We start from the raw sequence: 26,134 nt of genomic DNA, 5'->3' as shown, positions 1-26,134 counted from the left end.
CCCCACACAGAGAGATGTGATGTCCCCCCCACACAGAGATGTGACATCCCCCCCACACAGAGAGATGTGATGTCCCCCCCACACAGAGAGATGTGATGTCCCCCCCACACAGAGAGATGTTATGTCCCCCCCACACAGAGATGTGATGTCCCCCCCACACAGAGAGATGTGATGTCCCCCCCACACAGAGAGATGTGATGTCCCCCCCACACAGAGAGATGTGACGTCCCCCCCCACACAGAGAGATGTGATGTCCCCCCCACACAGAGATGTGATGTCCCCCCCACACAGAGAGATGTGACGCCCCCCCCCACACAGAGAGATGTGATGTCCCCCCCACACAGAGATGTGATGTCCCCCCCACACAGAGAGATGTGATGTCCCCCCCACACAGAGAGATGTGATGTCCCCCCCACACAGAGAGATGTGACGTCCCCCCCCACACAGAGAGATGTGATGTCCCCCCCACACAGAGAGATGTGACGTCCCCCCCCACACAGAGAGATGTTATGTCCCCCCCACACAGAGATGTGATGTCCCCCCCACACAGAGAGATGTGATGTCCCCCCCACACAGAGAGATGTGATGTCCCCCCACACAGAGAGATGTGACGTCCCCACCCACACAGAGAGATGTGATGTCCCCCCCACACAGAGATGTGATGTCCCCCCCACACAGAGAGATGTGATGTCCCCCCACACAGAGAGATGTGATGTCCCCCCCACACAGAGATGTGATGTCCCCCCCACACAGAGAGATGTGACATCCCCCCCACACAGAGATGTGATGCCCCCCCCCACACAGAGATGTGATGTCCCCCCCACACAGAGAGATGTGACATCCCCCCCACACAGAGAGATGTGATGTCCCCCCCACACACAGAGATGTGATGTCCCCCCCACACACAGAGATGTGACGTCCCCCCCACACAGAGAGATGTGACATCCCCCCTCACAGAGAGATGTGACATCCCCCCCACACAGAGAGATGTGACGTCCCCCCCACACAGAGAGATGTGATGTCCCCCCACACAGAGAGATGTGATGTCCCCCCCACACAGAGATGTGACATCCCCCCCACACAGAGAGATGTGATGTCCCCCCCACACAGAGAGATGTGACATCCCCCACAGACAGAGATGTGATGTCCCCCCCACACAGAGAGATGTGATGTCCCCCCCACACACAGAGATGTGACATCCCCCCCACACAGAGAGATGTGACATCCCCCCCACACAGAGAGATGTGATGTCCCCCCCACACAGAGAGATGTGACATCCCCCCACACAGAGAGATGTGACATCCCCCCCACACAGAGATGTGATGTCCCCCCCCACACAGAGAGATGTGACGTCCCCCCCACACAGAGATGTGATGTCCCCCCCACACAGAGAGATGTGAAGTCCCCCCACACAGAGAGATGTGATGTCCCCCCCACACAGAGAGATGTGATGTCCCCCCCCACACAGAGATGTGATGTCCCCCCCCACACAGAGAGATGTGATGTCCCCCCCACACAGAGAGATGTGACATCCCCCCCACACAGAGATGTGATGTCCCCCCCCACACAGAGAGATGTGACGTCCCCCCCACACAGAGATGTGATGTCCCCCCCCACACAGAGATGTGACGTCCCCCCCACACAGAGAGATGTGATATCCCCCCACACAGAGAGATGTGATGTCCCCCCACACAGAGAGATGTGATGTCCCCCCCACACAGAGAGATGTGATGTCCCCCCCACACAGAGAGATGTGACGTCCCCCCCCACACAGAGAGATGTGATGTCCCCCCCACACAGAGATGTGATGTCCCCCCCACACAGAGAGATGTGATGTCCCCCCACACAGAGAGATGTGATGTCCCCCCCACACAGAGATGTGATGTCCCCCCCACACAGAGAGATGTGACATCCCCCCCACACAGAGATGTGATGCCCCCCCCCACACAGAGATGTGATGTCCCCCCCACACAGAGAAATGTGACATCCCCCCCACACAGAGAGATGTGATGTCCCCCCCACACACAGAGATGTGATGTCCCCCCCACACACAGAGATGTGACGTCCCCCCCACACAGAGAGATGTGACATCCCCCCTCACAGAGAGATGTGACATCCCCCCCACACAGAGAGATGTGACGTCCCCCCCACACAGAGAGATGTGATGTCCCCCCACACAGAGAGATGTGATGTCCCCCCCACACAGAGATGTGACATCCCCCCCACACAGAGAGATGTGATGTCCCCCCCACACAGAGAGATGTGACATCCCCCACAGACAGAGATGTGATGTCCCCCCCACACAGAGATGTGATGTCCCCCCCACACACAGAGATGTGACATCCCCCCCACACAGAGAGATGTGACATCCCCCCACACAGAGATGTGATGTCCCCCCCCACACAGAGAGATGTGACGTCCCCCCCACACAGAGATGTGATGTCCCCCCCCCTCACAGAGAGATGTGATATCCCCCCACACAGAGATGTGATGTCCCCCCCCCTCACAGAGAGATGTGATATCCCCCCACACAGAGAGATGTGATGTCCCCCCACACACAGAGATGTGACATCCCCCCACACAGAGAGATGTGATGTCCCCCCCACACAGAGATGTGATGTCCCCCCCACACAGAGAGATGTGATGCCCCCCCCCCACACAGAGATGTGACCCCTCCCCCGCACAGAGAGATGTGACATCCCCCCCACACAGAGAGATGTGATGTCCCCCCCACACACAGAGATGTGACACCCCCCCCACACAGAGAGATGTGATGTCCCCCCACACAGAGAGATGTGACATCCCCCCCACACAGAGATGTGATGTCCCCCCCACACAGAGAGATGTCCCCCGCCCACACAGAGAGATGTGACGTCCCCCCCACAGAGAGATGTGATGTCCCCCCCTCACAGAGAGATGTGACATCCCCCCCACACAGAGATGTGATATCCCCCCACACACAGAGAGATGTGATGTCCCCCCCACACAGAGAGATGTGACGTCCCCCCATACAGAGATGTGATGCCCCCCCCCACACAGAGATGTGACCCCTCCCCCGCACAGAGAGGTGTAATGTCCCCTCGCACAGAGAGATTGTAACCCCCCCCCCCGCACAGAGAGGTTGTGACCCCCCCGCACAGAGAGGTTGTGACCCCCCCCGCACAGAGAGGTTGTGACCCCCCCCGCACAGAGAGGTTGTGACCCCCCCCGCACAGAGAGGTTGTGACCCCCCCCGCACAGAGAGGTGTGACCCCCCCCCCCCGCACAGAGAGGTTGTGACCCCCCCCGCACAGAGAGGTGTGACCCCCCCCCGCACACAGAGGTTGTGACCCCCCCCCACACAGAGAGGTTGTGACCCCCCCCCCGCACAGAGAGGTGTGACCCCCCCCCGCACACAGAGGTTGTGACCCCCCCCCCGCACAGAGAGGTTGTGACCCCCCCCCCCCGCACAGAGAGGTGTGACCCCCCCTCGCACAGAGAGATTACAGCGAAATCAAAACTTTTAAACAACTTTTATTTCTCAAGAACAAGAAATCCCCTGCTGTGGGAGAAGGACTTTTTGGTGTTCTGGAAATCTCTGCTGTTTCCTTACAAACAAAACTGAAATTCGTGACAGCACAAGTCAGAAATATATTTTTACTTTCATTTTCCTTCTTGAAAAACAGCCCAGAAATATTACAGCAATGTATAAATAATAATCATCCTCATACTGAGCGTGCATATACTGTGCGTGCATACTGTGCGTGCATACTGTGCGTGCATACTGTGCGTGTAACCTGTGCGTGTATACTGTGCGTGCATACTGTGCGTGTAACCTGTGCGTGTATACTGTGCGTGCATACTGTGCGTGCATACTGTGCGTGCATACTAAGCGTGCATATACTGTGTGTGCATATACTGTGCGTGCATACTGTGCGTGCATACTGTGCGTGCATACTGAGCGTGCATACTGTGCGTGCATACTGTGCGTGCATACTGTGCGTGTAACCTGTGCGTGTATACTGTGCGTGCATACTGTGCGTGTAACCTGTGCGTGTATACTGTGCGTGCATACTGTGCGTGCATACTGTGCGTGCATACTGTGCGTGCATACTAAGCGTGCATATACTGTGTGTGCATATACTGTGCGTGCATACTGTGCGTGCATACTGTGCGTGCATACTGTGCGTGTATACTAAGCGTGCATACTGTACGTGCATACTGTGCGTGCATACTGTGCGTGCATACTGTGCGTGCATACTGTACGTGCATACTGTGCGTGCATATACTGTGCGTGCATACTGTGCGTGCATACTGTGCGTGCATACTGTACGTGCATACTGTACGTGCATACTGTGCGTGCATATACTGTGCGTGCATACTGTGCGTGCATACTGTGCGTGCATACTGTGCGTGCATACTGTACGTGCATACTGTGCGTGCATATACTGTGCGTGCATACTGTGCGTGCATACTGTGCGTGCATATACTGTGCGTGCATACTGTGCGTGCATACTGTGCGTGCATACTGTGCGTGCATATACTGTGTGTGCATACTGTGCGTGCATACTATGCGTGTATACTAAGCGTGCATATACTGTGCGTGCATACTGTGCGTGTATACTAAGCGTGCATATACTGTGCGTGCATACTGTGCGTGCATACTGTGCGTGCATACTGTGCGTACATACTGTGCGTGCATATACTGTGCGTGCATACTGTGCGTGCATACTGTGCGTGCATACTGTACGTGCATACTGTGCGTGCATACTGTGCGTGCATACTGTGTGTGCATATACTGTGCGTGCATACTGTGCGTGCATACTGTGCGTGCATACTGTACGTGCATACTGTGCGTGCATATACTGTGCGTGCATACTGTGCGTGCATATACTGTGCGTGCATACTGTGCGTGCATACTGTGCGTGCATACTGTGCGTGCATACTGTACGTGCATACTGTGCGTGCATATACTGTGCGTGCATACTGTGCGTGCATACTGTGCGTGCATACTGTGCGTGCATACTGTGCGTACATACTGTGCGTGCATATACTGTGTGTGCATACTGTGCGTGCATACTATGCGTGCATACTATGCGTGTATACTAAGCGTGCATATACTGTGCGTGTATACTAAGCGTGCATATACTGTGTGTGCATACTGTGCGTGCATACTCTGCGTGCATACTAAGCGTGCATATACTGTGCGTGCATACTGTGCGTGCATAAGCGTGCATATACTGTGTGTGCATACTGTGCGTGCATACTGTGCGTGCATACTGTACGTGCATACTGTGCGTGCATACTGTGCGTGCATGCTGTGCGTGCATGCTGAGCGTGCATACTGTGCGTGCATACTGTGCGTGCATATTGTGCGTGCATACTGTGCGTGCATATTGTGCGTGTATACTGTACGTGCATACTGTGCGTGCATACTGTACGTGCATACTGTACGTGCATACTGTACGTGCATACTGTGCGTGCATACTGTGCGTGCATACTGTGCGTGCATATACTGTGCGTGCATACTGTGCGTGCATGCTGTGCGTGCATATACTGTGCGTGCATACTGTGCGTGCATATACTGTGTGTGCATACTGTGCGTGCATATACTGTGTGTGCATACTGTGCGTACATACTGTGCGTGCATACTGTGCGTGCATATACTGTGTGTACATACTGTGCGTGCATATACTGTGTGTGCATACTGTGCGTGCATACTGTGCGTGCATATACTGTGTGTGCATACTGTGCGTACATACTGTGCGTGCATACTGTGCGTGCATACTGTGCGTGCATACTGTGCGTGTATACTAAGCGTGCATACTGTGCGTGTATACTAAGCGTGCATATACTGTGTGTGCATACTGTGCGTGCATACTGTGCGAGCATACTGTGCGTGCATACTGTGCGTGCATACTAAGCGTGCATATACTGTGTGTGCATACTGTGCGTGCATACTGTGCGTGTATACTAAGCGTGCATATACTGTGTGTGCATACTGTGCGTGCATACTGTGCATGCATACTGTGCGTGTATACTAAGCGTGTATACTAAGCGTGCATATACTGTGTGTGCATACTGTGCGTGCATACTGTGCGTGCATATACTGTGCGTGCATACTGTGCGTGCATACTGTGCGTGCATATTGTGTGTGCATATACTGTGCGTGCATACTGTGCGTGTATACTGTGCGTGCATATACTGTGTGTGCATACTGTGCGTGCATACTGTGCGTGTATACTGTGCGTGCATATACTGTGTGTGCATACTTTGCGTGCATATACTGTGCGTGCATACTGTGCGTGCATACTGTGCGTGCATACTGTGCGTGTATACTAAGCGTGCATATACTGTGTGCATACTGAGCATGTATACTGTGCGTACATACTGTGCGTGCATACTGTGCGTGCATACTGTGCGTACATACTGTGCGTGCATACTGTGCGTGCATACTATGCGTGCATACTGTGCGTGCATACTGTGCGTGCATACTGTGCGTGTATTCTAAGCGTGCATATACTGTGCGTGCATACTGTGCGTGCATACTATACGTGCATTTAGTGCGTGCATACTGTGCGTGCATACTGTGCGTGTATACTAAGCGTGCATACTAAGCGTGCATATACTGTGCGTGCATACTGTGCGTGCATACTAAGCGTGCATATACTATGTGTGCATACTGAGCATGTATACTGAGCGTGCCTACTGAGCGTGTATACTGAGCGTGCATACTGTGCATACATTTATAGCAGACTTTATTACCCCCATTAACGCAAAACAATGCAAGAAATTATGTGTTAAATAATTCCTGTGTTATCTCCTTAACCGTTGTTTTCAATAGCGTTAAATAACGCGCCCAGTGTTAACACAATACATCTCGCTAACAAAAGCAGTAACGTCTCCTACACCCAGGGGCTGATTGGGCCTGCGGGACAGCGGGCAAATGCCTGGTGGGCCGGTGTCGCCTTGGCTATTAAACAGAGGGGTTGGATTGGCCTATCGGGCGTTCAGGCTTTCCCCGGTGGGCTGGGGATAAGAGAACTGTCCCAGCGGCTCCCCATAGAGTCTGGCGGTCACTGCATCCTCTGCCTCCTCCTGTCAGCGCTGGAAGTTTGGTCCAACTTCCGCCTTCGTCTATAGGGTCACGCTGTCATGGTGACGTGATGTCACATCGTGGGAGGAGGACCGGTAAGATAGATATCACCCGGGCCAATATCTGTCTCCCATTCGCCCCTGACACCTGTATATACTGCGTGTGTATACTGCGAGTGTATACTGCGTGTGTATACTGCGAGTGTATACTGCGTGTGTATACTGCGAGTGTATACTGTGTATCTTTTGTTTCAATTTTGTTCCAACCCAATTTGTTACTCCTACCCTCTCCAAAATCTAACAATTATATGTTTACCAAGAGGTAGGGTGACCAGATGTCCTGGTTTAGCCGGGACAGTCCTGTTTTTTTAGACTTTGTCCCGAGTCGCAACTTTTTTTTCTTAAATATCCCGGTTTTTGGAACGTTGGCGCAAGAGCTGGCCGGTCATGCGTGAAAGTTGTCACGGGAAAAATATGGTCACCCTACGAAGAGGGTGCGGGTCGGCATTCTTAAATTATTTGCCTATTTGATTCGATCCCAGACTCCCCTTTACCATCAACCCTGTGGATGGAGTCGAGCGGAGCTCATTTTCACCTTGTGTGGATATCGGATGGTATTTTTAGCCCCGGTAAGCACTGCTCCTCTGGTCTGGCCATAGACTATTCTACATGTCCACCATTGGCGACACACTTTGTTTGGCCCATGCGGACGCCTATTTCTGGATTCTTGGACAGTGACGTGGTACCCAGGTGCTGGACAGTGACTATATACGGATTCTCTCCCATGAATGTCATTGTATTCATTCTAAGTGCATCATTCTAAGATATCATATTAAATTGTTTTATACGGTATCACACAATGGAGCGTGCGCTTGTCCCTTTTCTGTTATACATATACACACCCACACACACACACACACACGCCAGTTTCTGGTTTCCAGTGAAAGAGGAGATGTTTGCATGAGCTGAGGTGCTCCTGAGAACACTGAGAAACAATATATTTATTGTTCTAATCATAACATGGGTAAATTATTCACCAGAGAGGTAGGGAGGTGGGAGTGCTGTGAAGGACCAGAGAGTGATCCAGTAGCACAATAGGTGAGCTGCCTGTTTAAAAAAAAAAAAAAAAAGGTTGTGTGTTAAGGTTAAAATAACGTTTGTTTCATATTGACATTGTCTCATTGTTGTATTTTTAACTCTTTCACCTTGTTGGCACCTCTAACAGGAAAGGGTTAGAAATGTATTTAGATGTAATGTGTCAGTCAGAAAGCTGGGGGAGAGTCTGAGGGTGCGTGGTAGGGATTCCAGAGAGAGGGGGCAGTATTATGAACCTGCTAATGGTCAGTCAGGTGAACACCAGGGGCTGATGCGCTGGGCTTCGGTGTTTCCACATAAACGAGTGAAACAGTCACTTTAAATCAGATTGAGTTACTTTTATGTCGGAAGCGCTTATTTCCATTGTGTTATATTACTATGACTCAGCCACCTGCGCTGCACCAAAACCTGACCTGTTGATGGCCCTTGAGGACCGGAGTTGGCCACCCCTGCTGCATGACATGACTACTTTCACAATCATGCAGCTCTGGCATATGTCAGTTTTACCGTTTGTATCCTTTTAGAAATAACCCTATAAACCTGGAGGGACCACCGCACAAGCATTTCCATGTGGGCAGCTTTGCTTTTCAGGTTTGGCAGCCTGTTATACACAAAGTAGGAAATATACACAATAGGCAGAGGGGAACATATTTGTAGGAACTTCCTGCGCAGTTATTCAAGGCCTAGAGAACTCCTACAGCTTTGGTTCCACACACAGCAGAGGGGAAGGATGTGTTCACAAAGGCAGTGCACGGTCCAGGAAAGGGTACAGCCAAAAAGAACAGCAGGATCTCCGCTGTGTCACAATTCCCAGAGGACAGCCTGTTTCCCTTTTGTATATAATAAACAGTGACAAATGGGGTCTTTATATCAAGGGTGGGCAACTCCAGTCCTCAAGGACCATCAACAGGTCAGGTTCTCAGGATATTCCTGCTTCAGCACAGGTGACTCAATCAGTCCCTGCTTCAGTACAGGTGGCTCAATCAGTGGCTCAGTCTTTGATTGAGCCACCTATGCTGAAGCTGGGATATCCTTAAAACCTGACCTGCTGGTGGCCCTTGAGGACTGGAGTTGCTCACCCATGCTTTAACCCCTACCATGCTGGAGAAAAGGTATATTTTACTCTTAAATCAAAACGGACACTTTTTATTGCCCCACCCTTCCCAATACGTCTTTAGTTTTGAATTGTTTCATAATTAGGCATTTTATGCGTCTTTACTTTATATAAGGGGTGGGCAACTCCTGTCTTCAGGAGCCACCAACCAGTCAGGGTTTCAGGATATCTCTGCTTCAGCACAGGTGGCTCAATCAGTGGCTCTTCGACTGATCCACTGATTGAGCCACCTGTGCTGAAGCAGGGATATCCTGAAATCCTGACCTGTTGGTGGCCCCTGACGACTGGAGTTGCCCACCCCTGCGCTACATGAAAAGTCAATGTAAACACAGAACCAAGGACGCACTACATGTTGTAACAAAGAAAAGACAAAAACACAATCCTTCCAGCTAACTCCCCCCTCCCCCTCGCCGTCCAAGAGTCAGCTGTTGGAAGCAGCTACATACATTCAATGACAAATGATCACCAGCAATGTTAACAAAATTTGAGTTGGGATAATGCGTCTGGACACTTCTTCTGCAATAACATAATGTTATCAGAAACTCCTGGCTTGCTCGGCCCTCATCACTGCAACACCGGATCTCTGCAACTTTATTCTTCATATAAATGATTCAGCACTGGAGCCCTGACTGGAAGTACTCCGGCATGCATTGTGTATTCTGCGATCGCTGTTGTTGTGATGACACCGATCATTAATTCTGGAGCCAATCAGGGAGAATCTGGCTGTAGAAGCTGGATGGTAATGTCACTGTCTTTGAAGCAGGGGAGCCGGGCTCAAATCCCAGTGTCAGCAGTTTTGATTGCAAGCTCTTCAGGGGAGGGACTGCAAAATAAAATGTCTGTGCTATATATGTAAGAAAGAGTTACATGCCTGAGTGCTTTCCCTTTACTCCAGTTCCAACATATGCTAGAAAGTGCTGCTTTCAATGTGGCATATGATGGAGGGCGGGCCATGTGTGGTAGTCTGGTTAGAACATAAGAAGTGAAAGAGATAAACAGACCTCGTGTGTGTGAAACCACCGCAGATCTGCAGTCACATCCGTCGTGTAAAGCACAGGGACTCCCCAAGAGCCCAAAAAAGGCACTTTAAGAAGCATGTTTCTGAACGTAAACGTGCCTGGGAAACTTCTTCTCCGCATGGGGAATTCCCTCCCGCCCACCGTAATACTCCCCAAACGTGAAATGTTCCCTTTTATTGTCCTGCACACAATACAGAGGCACTGTGCACGTTGGGGCAGTCACTGTGACTGTGCTGTCACTGGGAACTGGTTGCAATAAGGTGAGCTGATTAACAAGAGCTCTGCTATATGCTGGTGTATAGGGAACTTGTCTGCTTTCTCTATATATCTTCTATTACACCACTTAGATTGTAAGCTCCTGAGGTGGGGATTCTCTTTTTACTGTTAGGATTTTCTATGACTAACGTTGTAGTGTATCTTGATATCGTGTGTATGTATTATAGTAGTGCTGTGTATGCAGTATATGCTACATAAAAGAAAAAAAATGAATAATTTTATTACAATAATGAACAGTATTAGTAATAGGGAAACTTACTGTTTTTTTTGCATGTAACAAAAGTTTGGAAATGCATGGCTAGGGGTCTCCTTCAAATGTTATCCCCCTAAATGATGACGTTGCTGCCATGGTCATTATAGGATCCATCTCTTCAATAAAGGGTTTACCTTCAAAGATTTGTATGGGATTCTCCACCTAAGTGTCCATTTTAAGCTATAAGGGGATCTCTTCACCTCTTATTGATTTGCATTAGGACAAGGGATCGATCGACACGGAGAAAGTAGAAATATGAAAATGTTTCGGCTTTCGGCTTGGGGTTATTGTCTGCCTGATTCAGTGGATACACTTCTTCAATATTAGTTTTGAAAATAATTTCGTCTCCATTTGTCTTCCAGAGGCTTCACATTGTACTCATAGGGCCACCCAGCGCTTTCTCTCCTCTACTGGGCCACCAACCTTTTATGTTGGGCTTTCAAGACAGTAATGGCTCTGTGCCTCAGCCAAGTGTTTAATAAAGACAAGACGTTTCGCCCCAGAAAAAAGTTTGAGCCGGGGACACAACGCTTTGAACTGTACAAGAAAGCCCAGGCCTCTCTCAAATCTGGACTGGATCTGAAGACTGTGGTCCAACTGCCCCCAGGAGAGAATATCAATGATTGGATAGCTGTGCACGTGGTGGACTTTTTTAACAGGATCAACCTTATCTATGGCACCATGTCGGAGTTCTGCACAGAGAAGGGGTGCCCCATCATGTCTGGGGGGCTAAGGTATGAATACAGGTGGCAGGATGACCACAAATACAAGAGACCTACCAAGGTATCAGCTCCATTGTATATGAACATGCTGATGGAGTGGATTGAAACCTTAATCAACAATGAAGACATCTTCCCAACCAGGATGGGTAAGTACTATGGACTATTTATACAAATGGAAACATATAGAGATACTCAATCTCATTATACTGTACACCATATTAATTTTTAGGGGTGGATTTAATAAACTTTCCCCTAATACCGGTACATTATACACTGGCTACTTATTGTCGTACTGAGATTGGCATCATCTCATCATCTTAAACTGTGGACAGTGATGCTAACCTTTCTTTTGTATGACTTGTACTGTTTAGATTATCAAAACAAGAACCGTTCACAACTCTTAAGGATCAATAGGCTCCGTTACTGTTGGATTTACAAGATTTATTATATTTGATACATTCAGGGACATCAGCTAATGGACCCTAAATGCGTTTTTGCACCTGTGTAGTGCCTTGACAATGTTTCAATTGTTTGGGATAGTACAAAATGGCTGCCTTTTCTTCCATGGTAAACAGTGCTTTTGCTTCAATTCGTACAATAAGAATTTCAAGGAGAAATGTAAAAAAATTTTTTTGTAAAAATAGATACTGGATATTTTTTAAGTACTTTTCCTTGCTGCATCTTAAATCCCTTTTAGGAGGGGAATTGTACCTTTTACTCAGTAATTCACTCCTCCGGCACTTAGCCTGTTGCTTCACCAGAGCGCTGTAAGGGTTAAGCTATAAGTAGGAGCAGCACAAATACATTTCTCTCCAAGCCACGTAGTCTCCATCTGTTGCTGGGGAAATGACATCACCCCGTCTCTGTCCCCTCGTCTCCAAACTTGAAGAGAATCCAAAAAGTTTTTCCCGAGATACATATTTATAGAGTTGGATACATTTTAAGTTGAACCCTGAAACCTATGCTGGCAATAACAGGACGGCTGCTTTGAGACGCTGTTCGTGGCTTCAATGAAGAATTCGGGGTACCCGCGAGAACAGCGGCTTACTAGGAAAAAGAGAAGTACAACGGAGTGGTAGAAGCGCTATCTTTGAAGTGGGAGAGCACTTGTGCAGCCGTTAGCAAATCACTTTATTTCCCTGTGCTTTAGATACTACATTTAGATGGTAAGCTCTTCAGGCAGGCTATGATGGCTATAAAGTAGAGGTGGGCAACGCCAGCCCTCATGGGCCACCAACAGGTCAGGTTATTAGGATAAACCTGCTTCAGCACAAGTGGCTCAGCCAAAGACTGAGCCACTGATTGAGCCACCTGTGCTGAAGCAGGGATATCCTAAAAACCTGACGGTGGCCCTTGAAGACTAAAGTTGCCAACCCCTGCTACAAAGGTTACTATTTATAGCTTTGAGATGCACTGCAGACCAGTCTGGTAAAGTTTACAGCTGCATTCACTCTTACCCAATGCAACATGATTCCCCATACTCCAGCAGTGAAGAGATTGAAGGGCAGGCGGCTGTATCGGCCATACTACAGATACTCTGCATACTGCACACTTGCATTGGGCACTTTGGAACTCTGCAGAGTGGCATGGGGCAAGTCTACAAACTCCATGGCGGCTGCGATGGACCGCAGCGAAGAGGCACATTTCAAACATGTTCGCCTCTTGCTTTCAGAAGCACCACCAGAGCAGGTTACCATGGCAGCCTCGCTTCCTCTGTGTCGGCAGGTATTGGCAAAGGCGTGTAATGGCTGTGGAATTGTTCAATTGGCTCTCCCCACCTCCTCCCCCATTCCCTTCACTAGTAATAACGCATAATGACTGCATGAATTATGTCTATAAATGAAAACACAATATCAATCATTATAGGCACTGCTGCTGGTTCGAGTACAAATGCTGCATTTGCAGTATATTTCCCCTAAATAAGGCTCCAGGCGCTGGAACAGGTCTGGTGATTAACTTATTTGAGCCTCTCTGAGTTAGGAATCTATTTTCCCCTCCCAAAGTCAACATGCGGCAATATATATCAGTACTAAGCATTGACACGGAACGACAAGTGGCCATGTAAATCGCAGTATTGACGGGTTCAGCGTATCTCTGAAAACTATTTGTAGCCCATCAGAACGTTGTCTGCAGTTCGGAGGAAGTTGTAATGTTCTGGCATTTAATGTCACCACCATGACCGTAAAAGGGGGTTGCGTGGCACCGCTAAACACATTAGGGGTGATGTGTTGAGGCAAATTTGGAGCAAGATAAATGCACATTTGCATAATTTTTATCTTGTTACTATTTGTGTCAATGTATCAAGGTCTTTGCTCTATGTTTGCCAGCTTGTGATTTGGGGAACATCAGTATGAGGAGTTGGGGAGGAGTTCCATGATGCCCAGATTATGGGATGTATCAAATTCTGCGTCGCCGACTGTCACTGTTGTGTCTTGTATTTGCGTAAAAGAATCTGCCAGGTCTGAGGTGTAAACAGTTGGCGTCAAAACAAACTTCTATGCGCACTTTATTTACGCTGAGGTGACTTCCCGTTGTGTGTTGCTTGACCTTGGGGCCTGCGAGGAAGCTCCCCTTCCCTCCCCCAACCCACATATATAAATAAACACACAACGAAGGTCTGGAGGTACGAAGGCCACGGCTATATTTACACAAATAAACCCTGGTAAGTGCCAACCCTGCCAGCGTGCTCTCCCCCCGGATAAAGGCCGATGGCACCACAACCATGGCCCACAAGATCCACCAAGCCGGGCGCCCATTGGCCCGGCCGTTAACCGTTACTGGGCCCAGGGAGTCACGCACAAATGAGCTCTGCCGACTCGCTAACCCCAGCCACCACAAGGCTTTAAGGGTTATCTGCACTATAGAGCCCCTGCTGGCAAGGTTAATGCACACCTACCTACCAAGGGACGGGTGGGTGGGAACTTCTTTCCAGGGAGCAGACTTTCCTTCCCCTGCGCTCCTTTGAATCCCCTTAGCTCCGTCCCCCCCATGACACTGGGGTGGGGAAAAAGCATGCAATTCTGCCAAGCTGGAGGGGAGAGGGAAAGCAGCACATGGACCGGCACCAAAGGTGAGGAGGGGATGGGATGGGGTGGGGGGAAGAGAGGGGCCTAGCCCCTGCGGGCAGGTGCCCCGTCGCCGAGGGGCTCCAGGCTGCTGTATTCTCTTCCTGTTTAAGGACCATTCTCCTACACTTTCCACACAAGGACAAGCAGGTCCGCTGACAGGGGGGACAGCCAGTACTGTTGTCCCAGTGGGTTTAGGTAGCTGTAAGGTTGCCAGGTGTCCTGTATTGAACCGGGCCATCCTGTATTTGGACACTCTATCCAGTAAAAAGTGAGAGGTAATACTGGACATGTATGTGCCCGGTATTACCTCTCTGGACATAGTGACCTGACTGGCTTGGAGAGCCGTGGGATTTCCCCAAGCAGGGATAGATCAGGGCTGTTGCTAGGGGGCTGGGCAGCTTCCTCCATCCTGATTGGCTGCTGCTGGGTAATGCAGCCAATCAAGAGGAGGTGTTAGGAGCCTGGGTGTGGGGCCAAGGAGAGGAGCAAACAGCATGGAGCGGAGGTAGGTGAGGGGTGTGTATGTGTGTGTCTCGAGCGCGTCACACCTTTCACCATTGTGTCCAGTATTTTTGGAGAAGCCACCTGGCAAGCCAAGCTGCAGGCATTGCAGAGGAGAGAATCCCCACCTCTCTGCTGAGCATGGAGAGAGTGGAGACTCGGGGAGAGCAGCGCAAAGCTGGAGCGTGTGACAGAGACAGGGAGAGAGAGAAGGACCAGATGGCGAGAGAAACACATATATGAAAGGGGGAAAATAGAGAGCAACAGACAAAAAGAGAAAATGTGTCCTGGGCCCCAAAACATCTGTTGGTGACCCTGAGGACAAGAACCATCCATCAGGTAGAATGAACAAAACAAACAGTAAGCACATACACTCCGTCATCTGCTGGAACTCATCATCGCTGGATGCTGTGCTGGAAAATAGTATTAATAGAATTAAAAGAGGATTGGACACATTCATAAATAATAAATCCATTATGGTCCATAAACAGAATAAAAGGGAGTTCTGCTGCCAAACTTTGAGCCTGTGTACACTTGAACTGAGCAGAGGGTGAGAAAGTTAGTTGTTGTAAATTCTCCCTTGTAACTCCCTTCTCCCCTGTAAATCCCATCTCCCCTGTAACTCCCATCTCCCCTGTAACTCCCATCTCCCCTGTAACTCCCATCTCCCCTGTAACTCCCATCTCCCCTGTAACTCCCATCTCCCCTGTAACTCCCATCTCCCCTGTTGGATACTGATCTTTGCTCTGATCTCATATTAGCCGTGGTTTATGTTCCCATTCCATACTGCAGCATGTCTGTATTCGAAGATCCAATAATGACGAGCCCAGGTTAGGTTACATCAGCTGGAGATTTTAGTACAGTATATGTGAATCTCCTATTACAGAATACGGGGTGTTGTGGGGTGGGGGTCCCTGTTCTCTACTCCTAAAGCTCCCTGGGCTGCCATTTGTTGGAGACCGGATAATACTACATTTGGGGATCATACAGTCTGTCCTGGTTTTGATCATTACTTTGTGTTCCTAATTACAGTAGACTGCTCACGCAATGCCACAGGCTCACGCAATGCTATAGGTTCACTCAATGCTACAGGCTGACGCGATCTTACATACTCACACTGTGTTATATGCTTGGAAAGTCCTCATGATAATACCTCCTAAGAATATTGTCCAATATAGATCCCTGCTCACAGGTGAAAGTCTTAACCTTTCTATTTTGTCTTTACAAGAAATATCTTGTTACACGTCTCAGGGATTCTGCTTCCTTCAGGATTCTGTGACTGTATCAGTGCAGTGTGCAGAATGTGTGTTTGCTATAGACAGCCGGGCAATGCAGAAATGATACCATTATAGTTTTAATGACATGCCTGTGAGTTGTCAGATACTGCATTGTGATGGATGGCGAACCTTTCACAGGCAGAGCGTCCGACATGGATACAATGGATGGATTAAGGAATGGGGAAATCCTTTACTGCAAATGTGCCACAAACATTTAAATAGCTCTAATGTTCTTTTGTAGTCAATGTCTTAACAAGGGAACGGCCTGATCCTAAATACATGAATGAGTGGAAAAGACCATTCAAGATCCCCATAGTGTTATCGAGATTGCTGTTCTTCTATCTCACAGACAAGGCTTAGTTTGTTTGTTTTTACAGTAAATATGGAAGATGTGCAGCATGTATGGGTTACATGGTCCTTCTGTCTTTTGTATTTCTATATAAGAAGAGAAAATTCCCAAAGATTCAGCCCAGTGCCCTATGGTTTTGACGTTATAATGGCACTATATTCAGAACATTCTTTACTGTAATGTATGGCAGTGATACAGTCATTCTTATTATTATATTTATATAATTCATAGAGTTTGCCATCAAACTGTTCAGCACCAGGGGATAGATAAACAGATGTGTTGCTTACCTCTCATTTAAGTGATCCAAGTCCAATCAGAGGCCTTATCCATGAGGTGCATTACCCCCTGGCTTCTAATCACCGGATCCAGGCCAGGGCTTGGAGTTTTTATGGGTAATGTCATTGTCTGAACTGAATAAATATTCAGTTTTAATCTGGTTAATTACTATTTACTACATACCCCACAATCATATATCTGCTTTGCTGCATTCTTACTATTTCCCTGCCCCTACATAGATCAAATACAGTATTACTGTCTTTCACTGAGGCCCTGGTGGTTCGTGAGATTGTGCTGTCACAGACATGTGTTCCTGATTTGTGTCACCACTTTGCGCTTCCCTGCTCCAATTGCAATTTCTGGCCCAGATCATTTACCATTTACAAGATCCACCCAGGCCTTGCCTTGCTTGTGGCCATGAGTATTTCTTTACATAGTAATTAGATACCTCTTAATATCATGGTCTGACAGTGACCACTCACCGTGATCTTCTAAGCAAAACTCCCTGACTATATCAGCTTGCCTATTGCTGCTTATAACACCACGCTGTAATTGCACATTTCAGCAGTACTCCCACTGGCCCCATATCTGCCAGTAGAGAAATACATTTCCTTTTGATAAAAAGCCAAATAATCAAAGTGCCCCAGAGCACAGAAATGGGAAACACCATTGGCTCTTTAACAAATTGACTTACATTTTTTATAATCTTCTTGAAGGCATTCACCGAGTCTCACTTTTATCCCAATAGCCTCCGACCTCCCTCAACACACCTCTGCATCGCTCTTCAAACTGAACTCATTTACGGTCGACGATAAGCACAAGGAAACGATGCATTATATATCTATAAAAAAAAAAAAACAGGCAATAACTTACTTGCTGCCAGGGAAGCCGAGGAAAGCATTGTTCAGCCCCTGCGGCAGCAAAGAGCTTGAATATAGGAAGTCACTGTCGAGACCTAATTGCCCGGTTGTGAATAACGATGTCATATAGAAGTCCTCATCAACCTTAAAGTTTTCAAGGATTACAAAGTTGCTGCGCTCGTTGCTAATAAGGCCTTACAAAATCATTAGCATTACATGAATACTTTCTACAACTGAATAAGGAAGGAGGGTACAGCAGTTCCAGAACTTGAGGATTTCTAACATAAGAATAATTTGTGGTGATCACTAGAATGTATCAAAATTCATCCAGCAAATATATCACCATTTTTTTTGTTAAAAAAAAAAAAAGAGAGAGTTAGAGAGAGTTAGAGAGTTAGAGAGAGTTAGAGAGAGAGAGAGAGAGAGAGAGAGAGAGAGACCTGAGATACATGGGAAATATGCTAAAACGAGTCCTTTGCATATCTGATTAGCATATATGTCCCAGGTATCTCTCTCTCTCTCTCATGTTTAGTGCGGATAGTGGCCATCGGCAGAATTACATATACTCGCATGAATATTTAAATGCATTTTTGTTAGGCAAATGTAAAAAAAAAAATCCCTGAATACTCACCCTTGCGAATAAATGCCATATTTGTTGTGAATTTGACTGCTGGCGAATAATTCACCAATCTCTAATGAGCCCCAGTGGTTGAAGTGCTGCAGAAAATGGGTGATACAGTGCAAGAAAGCAGAATCATTCTGCCAAAGCTCATTAAATACCATTTTAATTAGTTTGTTACAGGATGAGAATTTGAGTCTTTATAAAATACATCCTATTTTTCTATGGGGGGGGAAAAAGTGGATGTTAAGGTTTACAAATGGAAAAAAGCAACAGTACCCCATAGGATTAAAATTTTGAGCAGTAATGATGACACACTTATTAAAAGGATACATTTGATTTATTCGGACACAAAGCCAAAGAAACGCTTTTCTTTATACTGTATGAGGACTTCTACTGAGACACAGAAAGGACCACTCTTAAATCATAGCAAAGGCAAAAATTCATATACTGTAGCAAACATTTATTTCCACCAGGGCATTAGCATTAGTGATTAGAGGACATGCTTCCCTTCATAATGATTTACCGAAAAGCAAGAAAAAGATGCTTCTGTTTTCTAATCTTCTCTGACGTGTTGAATTTTTCGGGATGTTATACAGATGGGCAAACGTTTTGCCAAAGTTTCGAATCCTCTGAGAAAATGGCATTTCTTTGCAAGTTTGTGATTTGTCAGAGTTTGAAAAAAAAAAAAAAATTGCCTCTATTTTATTTGATTCTTGCGAAAATGTCAATAAGCAAAAGCGAAAATTCGCTTCGTCATGCAAAAATGTGACTAAGCGAAAAATGTGACTAAGTGAAAATTCCCTTCACGTGAATATAAACCGGGGGGGGGGGGGGGCAAGGGGAGGGGGGAGGCTTACGGAGTTTATCCTGTCTGGATATCTAGAGGCATTTTGAGGATAACTCATATGATGTTCTTTAGTAGGCTGAGCACCTTTGAGGAATGATAGGATAAATGTTATATACCACCCACAGAGTTGTTTAAGTACAATCAAATCTCGCATTTAATTTCCACGAAATGTAAAGCATTGAAAGATTAACAGCTTATCTCCTCTGAGACGTTATGTTCCGTACAAGGGCGTCAGAAGGGGCAGGTCTCGGCTGTGTACAGCAGGGGGGCTCAACTCCACGCCTCAAGCCTCCCCCAACATTTCAGGTTTTCAGGATAGCCCAGCTTCAGCACAGGTGGCTAAATCCGTCCCTGCTTCAGCACAGGTGGCTCAATCAGTCCCCGCTTCAGCACAGGTGGCTCACTCAGTGGCTCAGTAAAAGAGTCTGCTTCAGCACAGGTGGCTCAATCAGTCCCTGCTTCAGCACAGGTGGCTCAATCAGGGGCCCAGTCTTTGACTGAGCCACCTCTGCTGACGCTGGGTTATCCTGAACACCTGACCTGTTGGCGGACCCTGAGGACTGGAGTTGAGCGCCCTTGCTGTCTAGTACTCGAGATTTCCCTCGAAAAGTCAAACCAAACATAATGATATGACACTTTGGGAAAGGGATATAGGGGCAGAGATCGCTGAGGATCGGGCAGACATTTGAGAGGCGGTTGGTCCGGCATCTCTATCTGCATGGCTATCAGGGAAAACATACATAAAATCTTTAAAGCTGCAGTTCAGTCAATATCCTGCATGTGTGTTTTTTTTTAATAAATCAGTTCTGTAGTAAGAAAAAATACTTTTAGCATTTTCTGTTTTTAAAAAAACAACTTTGAAACACCAATTTTCTTGTATTCTATTTTAACAGCCATTTGCTAAGGCACTGCCCCTTCATGTCCTGTCACAAGCCCTGGCACGCCCCTTTGTCAGCCCTGCCCTCCCTCTAGCACATGTCAGTGCAGGAGTGCTCATGAATATTCATGAGCTTCCACTGACGGACTGAAGCAGAATATAAACAGATCCCTTCACTAATTATGTCACCAAATTTCGCCGATCAATACATGGAGAACGAATAGAGCTGTAACTATACTGATCTTTAGGTGATTAGAGATTGCACACATGAAACTATTGAAGTAAAAAAAAAAAAAAAAAAAGACTGAACTGCAGCTTTAATTAAGAGGTGGTATCTGTCCCTCGGCTGGATTATCACACATTTACAAAGGAGCGATGGCACAACGCAGAAGAGGCTGTGCACACAAAGACTCGCGTTCCCCTTATTTTTGGACATGTCCACTGATTTATACCTTTTTGGGTCACAATTAGAGAACAGATAAAACGTGGGATGGGAATTGATGCACCAAGTGACCTGTGATAATAATACATGGCAAACATGTCCCAGATGTTCCTCCGTAAAACAAATAAGCTAACTGATCACCTGCTGACCGCTGCACGCCAGTGGAAGCAGATCACACCGCCCACATTCCAGGATTTCACAGACAAAGTGAGATTTGTGCTGGAGATGGAGAAGCTGACAACAGTTTTAAATAACTCCATGCTTACACTTTAAAAAAAAATGGCTTTCAGGATATCCCTGCTTCAGCACAGGTGGCTCAATCAGTGGCGATATCCTGAAAATCTGACTTGTTGGTGGTCCTTGAAGACTACAGTTGCCCACCACCTTCCCTCACATCTCCTTTCGACGCTCCCCAAATACACACAACAGGGCAAACTGTTAAAAAAAACACTGGGTTATTTACTAGTCTGTAGATCTCTTGATTTGGGATCTTTCCCATGTATGGTGGTGCTTAGACACTTACAGCAATTTCTTACATATTTGACATTATGGGATTACTTAATCTGACGCCGCGTTGCCATGGCAATGCGTCACAGAGCGTCTGAATCTTGGTAAGTATAAAGTTGCAGAGGCCTCACGCGATCCCCCGGCATTTAATTAAAATGCCTTGGGGAAGGGCGTGGGGCCTCTCCAAATGCCTGCATCCTTCCCCCCCCCCCCAGAAAAATCTCTGACTTTAGCGAATACCCACGACAGCGTTTATGAGATCTTAACTGAGATTAACATTACAAAAAATGACTTAACACAACTTCAGTCCTCAAGCCCCCCCCAATGTGTCAGATTGTCAGGATATCCCAGCTTCAGCACATTCTTTGACTGAGCCTCTGATTGAGCCACCTGTGCTGAAGCAGGGACTGATTGAGCCACCTGTGCTGAAGCAGGGGACGGATTTAGCCACCTGTGCTGAAGCTGGGATACCCTGAAAATCTGACCTTTTGGGGGGCTTGAGAATGAGCCCCCCCACCCCCCAATAGAGATAGAAAATGCTCTGAAACAGAACTCTCATAGATGTGTTTCTTTGTATCCAAGTCTTTATTCTCGGGCCTTTTGAAATGTTTTCCCGTCCCAAACTTCAGGGATGTTTTTTTATTTTAATCGCTTTTATGAAAACTTCTAAGGAAATAAAATAAGAAATAAAAATCTCAGCTGGTGAAGCAATGTGAATCTAGATTTGATTTAATAAGAGAAAAGTATTTCATCAATCAGTGAAATTCTTCCACAATGCGGGAGGGAGAGAGAGGGGGAGAAGAGAGAGAGGGAGGAGGAGAGAAAGGGAGGGGTGGAGAGGAGAGGGAAGGGGGGGGGAGAGGGAGAGAATATTAATGGGTCCTCTGAAGTGCTTTTCAGGGGATCTCGATGCGGTTCATATGTGTGTTAGAAATAGACAATGAGTCTGTTTGAAGCTTTTATATGATTTTCTAAACATAGTCATGTTTTGATGGATAGAAAATAATAGGAAGCCTGGTAGGAAAATGTGATTCTCGTCTGCTTTGACCAGTTACATTTGTTTTACACAGTATTGAAGCAGCGGATCTTCCGAGCTGAATCCCATTAATTTCAGCTCCGGGGAACCCCTGCTCCCGGCGATCTTTACCTCCGTATGGGGTGGCGATATCGCCGCAAAGTTTAAAGGTCACGTGGGCCAATAGCAAGCCAAACCTGAAAACTCAAGGATTCCTATTGGCCTGCAGGATCCGGAAGCTTTGAAAAGCGGCTATTACGTGAACCCAGCATGCCGAGCGCAGCGGCTGCCGGCAGGGCCGCCAACAGGGGGGTCTGTCGGGTTGGCATCCCGGGCCGGGCCCCCTGAGCGGCCGTCACGGCCGCCAAGGGGGGGGGGGAACAAAAGATGATGGCTGGTGAGGTGAGGGAATAAGTGCAGTAGATGGCAGTCATTGGTAGGAGTGAATGTGGGTGTGGGACAGTAGCTATGAGTCTAGGCTATTGGGAGTGCTTCATTTAAGAGGTGATTTTTAAGGTTAGTCTTACAGGTGAGGAGAGAGGGTGCTTGGTATATACTGAGTGTGTGTGAGTTTCACAGGTAACGGGCAGTGAGAGAAAAAGGCTTAAGGCGAGAGAGCAGTAGGGATGAAAGGGATGTAAAGGAGACAGTTGTGGGTAGAACACAGGAGACAAGCGGGGGCATAACGAGAGATCAAAGTTGATATGTAGAGGAGAAGATGAGGGGAAGGTTTAGAACTTCTGAACAGGGATCCTGGGCGTAAGATCAGAGCTGTCCTGCTCCAGAACTTCTCTCCTCCCCAGGGGCTGAATATTAAAATAAATTAAATTATTCTGCTGAGGTTTATACAACATCTCCAGCTTCAGTCCCAGCACATATACTAAAGTTGTAATGAAGGTAGCACAGGCCAGTCCAGGGTCCTTTGGCAACAAAGGGGTTAAACAAAAGCAGGTGCACTTTACTAGTCCACAGCCTGAGCTCATTTTCTGAGGTTGGATCTTTGGGCGGGAGTAATGAAGCCGCGACGCGGGACTTCGTGCCCGATCTGATGGCGACTGACATTCAAGTCAATGGCAGTCACCAGGGGTTTGAGTGCGATGTCCCGCATCAAGGCTTCATGAAGTCCGGCATCGGTGTGTTCAACATGGGGAATTTAGAAGGTCCTTCCAGTGCCGAGCCATGTGTGTTTATTGTTAGTTGGGGCCTAGCGATGCGGCCTTGAAGCCGTACGATCCATAAGCAACGATAATGTAACTACAGGTTTTACCCGATTATAAGGTGAGGTGTTTTTAAAAATAAAGTTGAAAAGTACATACTCGTCTTATAATCAGGGCCCGCCCACTTTGTGAGCCAATCAGCAGTCGGATGTATGAGGTAAGAGGGTAAAGAGTGTAAAGCTCCACGTTGAGGGCCTGAAGAGAGGAGAGAAGAGGGTAAAGCTCCACGTTGAGGGCCTGAAGAGAGGAGAGAAGAGGGTAAAGCTCCACGTTGAGGGCCTGAAGAGAGGAGAGAAGAGGGTAAAGCTCCACGTTGAGGGCCTGAAGAGAAAGAGAGGGAGAGAGAGAGACTGTGTGTATAAACTGTTTTCTTTCCAGCTGCTTTTAAAATTAAGGGGTCGCCTTATTTTTGGGGTCGCCCTATAATCGGGCAAACACGGTACTTCAATAAAACCTTTTCTTCTGCTACGAAAAAGTGAGCACCCGCTGTCATAAATAAACCTGTGGTTGTGTTAACCCATTGAGTGCTAGGCGTACCTGCAATGTGTTGCAAAGCCCTGTATTCCCGGCTCCTCTGGCACTCAAGGGGTTGAGAAAAGAAAAATAAACAGAGTCAGAAATTCAGAGCAAATAAGTCCCCCCCTTTCCCCTGTGCAATGCGCTGTAAGGTTGTTTTCCATTCTGTTTTCGGGGGTTGTTTTCCATGTTGTGTTAGAGGTTCTGGGAATTCAATCTGACTTAGCATGAAGAAGCATCCACAGAAGCCAAGGTGGCTGATTACTGCTTATGGAAACCTTCGTCATGCGTATGGATTTCACACGCAAAGGAGCATCCTGCCCGTGGACAGGGGTCGCTTAGCAGCATTCTCCCCAATTAACAAATGAAGAAGATACTTGAGAGAGACACAAAGCCGATGTAAATATAATAATGATCAAATGACAGTGTAATGTAAAAGTGACACAATAACTGCCCCAAAGAGCTTACAGTCTAATTTCTTAGTACTTACAGTGAGGGTACGTGTCCTAGGTCAGTTTGCTAGCACTGTCACCCGAGCCAGGCCTCACCATTTCAAAGACTACAAGCCGCGTTCAAAGCATATTGAATATTTTATTTATTTTTATTTATAAAATGTTTTACCAGGAAGTAATACATTGAGAGTTACCTCTCGTTTTCAAATATGTCCTGGGCATAGAGTTAAGATGACAAAGAATACATGGATACAAATACAGTTATATTAGTGAACAGGGTATACATTATATACAAGCATGCACAGTTAGAGATAATATATATTATAGGCGTATGCAACAGTTACAGACCAAATTAAAATGTGAGACAGCTTTCGCTTTGAACGAACTTAGACTGGTGGCAGCTGTGAGAGTCTCCGGTAGATTGTTCCAGTTTTGGGGTGCACGGTAAGAGAAGGAGGAGCGGGCAGATACTTTGCTGAACCTTGGAACCATGAACAGTCTTTTGGAGTCAGATCTCAGATGATAAGTGCTGCATGTGGTAGGGGTGAGGAGCTTGTTCAGATAGATGGGTAGCTTGCCCAGAAAGAATTTGAAGGCAAGACAGGAAAGATAAACTTTGCGCCTAGACTCAAGTGATGACCAATCTAGTTCTTTGAGCATTTCGCAGTGATGTGTGTGTTCCAATTGCATTGAAGGACAAAACGGCATATTGAATTGTAGAGGGTATCAAGTTTGCAAAGGTGGGTTTAGGGTGTAGACAGCAGACTTAGGGAGGATTTGTTCCTATAAAGTACTCCTAGTTTGGCATAGGTTTTGGGTGTCAGGGTATCAATGTGCACCCCGAATGTTAAGTGGGAGTCAAGCCATATTCCCAAATATTTAAAACTAGTAACAGGAGTTAGGGTGGTGCTAGCATTGGTTCTGATCTGGAGCTCGATCATTGGAAGCTTTAAAATTTAGCCTTGTTCCCAAATACCATTGTTACAGTCTTGTCAGTGTTTAAAAACAGTTTATTTTGGGAAATCCAATTTTCAAGTATCGAAAAGTCAGATGTGTTCAAGGTCAGAGAGGCTAGGACTGTGTGCATATAAGATTGTGTCATCTGCATACATGTGTATTGCAGCTCCCTTACAAGCTATAGGAAGATCATTGATAAACACTGAGAAGAGTAGGGGTCCCAGAACAAAGCCTTGCGAGACACCAGAGGTGGTATCCAAGGGGTTGGACTTGGAGCCTAAGATAAACAAATGTTGGGATCTACCTGATAGGTAGGAATGAAACCAGTTTAAATCATGCTTCCCTATTCCAGAGCACTGGAGTTTATTAAGCAGGATAACATGATCAACAGTATCAAAAGCCTTTGCAAAATCTAGGAATATTGCACCAGTGAGTTGTCCCAGTTCCATTCCACACTTTATCCCATTGCAAACTTTTAGGAGAGTAGTTACTGTGGAGTGTTTGGGGTGAAAGCCAGATTGGAATTGGCAAGGGGAATTTGTTTTGGTGTAGTAATCGCTTAGTTGGGAGTGAACACATTTTCCCATGACTTTGGATAGTATTAGGAGAAGAGAGATTGTCCTGTAGTTTGTGACAGAGTTTTTGTCCCCACTTTTGAAGATTGGGACAACTCTGGCAGTTTTCCAGGTCTTAGGGATATGGCCTGCAGCCAGAATAGAGTTGATTATGGAAGCAATTGGTTTGGCAATTGCTGGGGCACCAAGTCTTAGGAACTTGGATTGCAGTAAGAATATGGAC

The 26,134-nt window shown here is 47.0% G+C and overlaps 1 protein-coding gene across 3 annotated transcripts in view; it reads left to right on the top strand.

Moving 5' to 3' along the window:
* Positions 1–26,134, top strand: part of MOB3C (MOB kinase activator 3C) — a 42,939-nt gene that overhangs the window by 4,339 nt on the left and 12,466 nt on the right. For 2 of the 3 annotated variants that reach the window (XM_075616253.1, XM_075616256.1), the window contains exon 2: positions 11,194–11,699. In XM_075616253.1, the coding sequence (XP_075472368.1) occupies positions 11,282–11,699 (418 nt within the window). In that variant the 5' untranslated portion in view covers positions 11,194–11,281. Of the gene's footprint in view, positions 1–10,330; positions 10,563–11,193; positions 11,700–26,134 lie in introns of those variants that run through there. The other variant, XM_075616254.1, reaches the window with a different exon arrangement.

The sequence above is a fragment of the Ascaphus truei genome, chromosome 10 (assembly GCF_040206685.1).
Source record: "Ascaphus truei isolate aAscTru1 chromosome 10, aAscTru1.hap1, whole genome shotgun sequence".
In the NCBI taxonomy this organism is placed as follows: Eukaryota; Metazoa; Chordata; class Amphibia; order Anura; family Ascaphidae; genus Ascaphus; species Ascaphus truei.
Note: the sequence above shows the minus strand (reverse complement) of the source record. Positions and strands in the feature narration are given on the sequence as shown.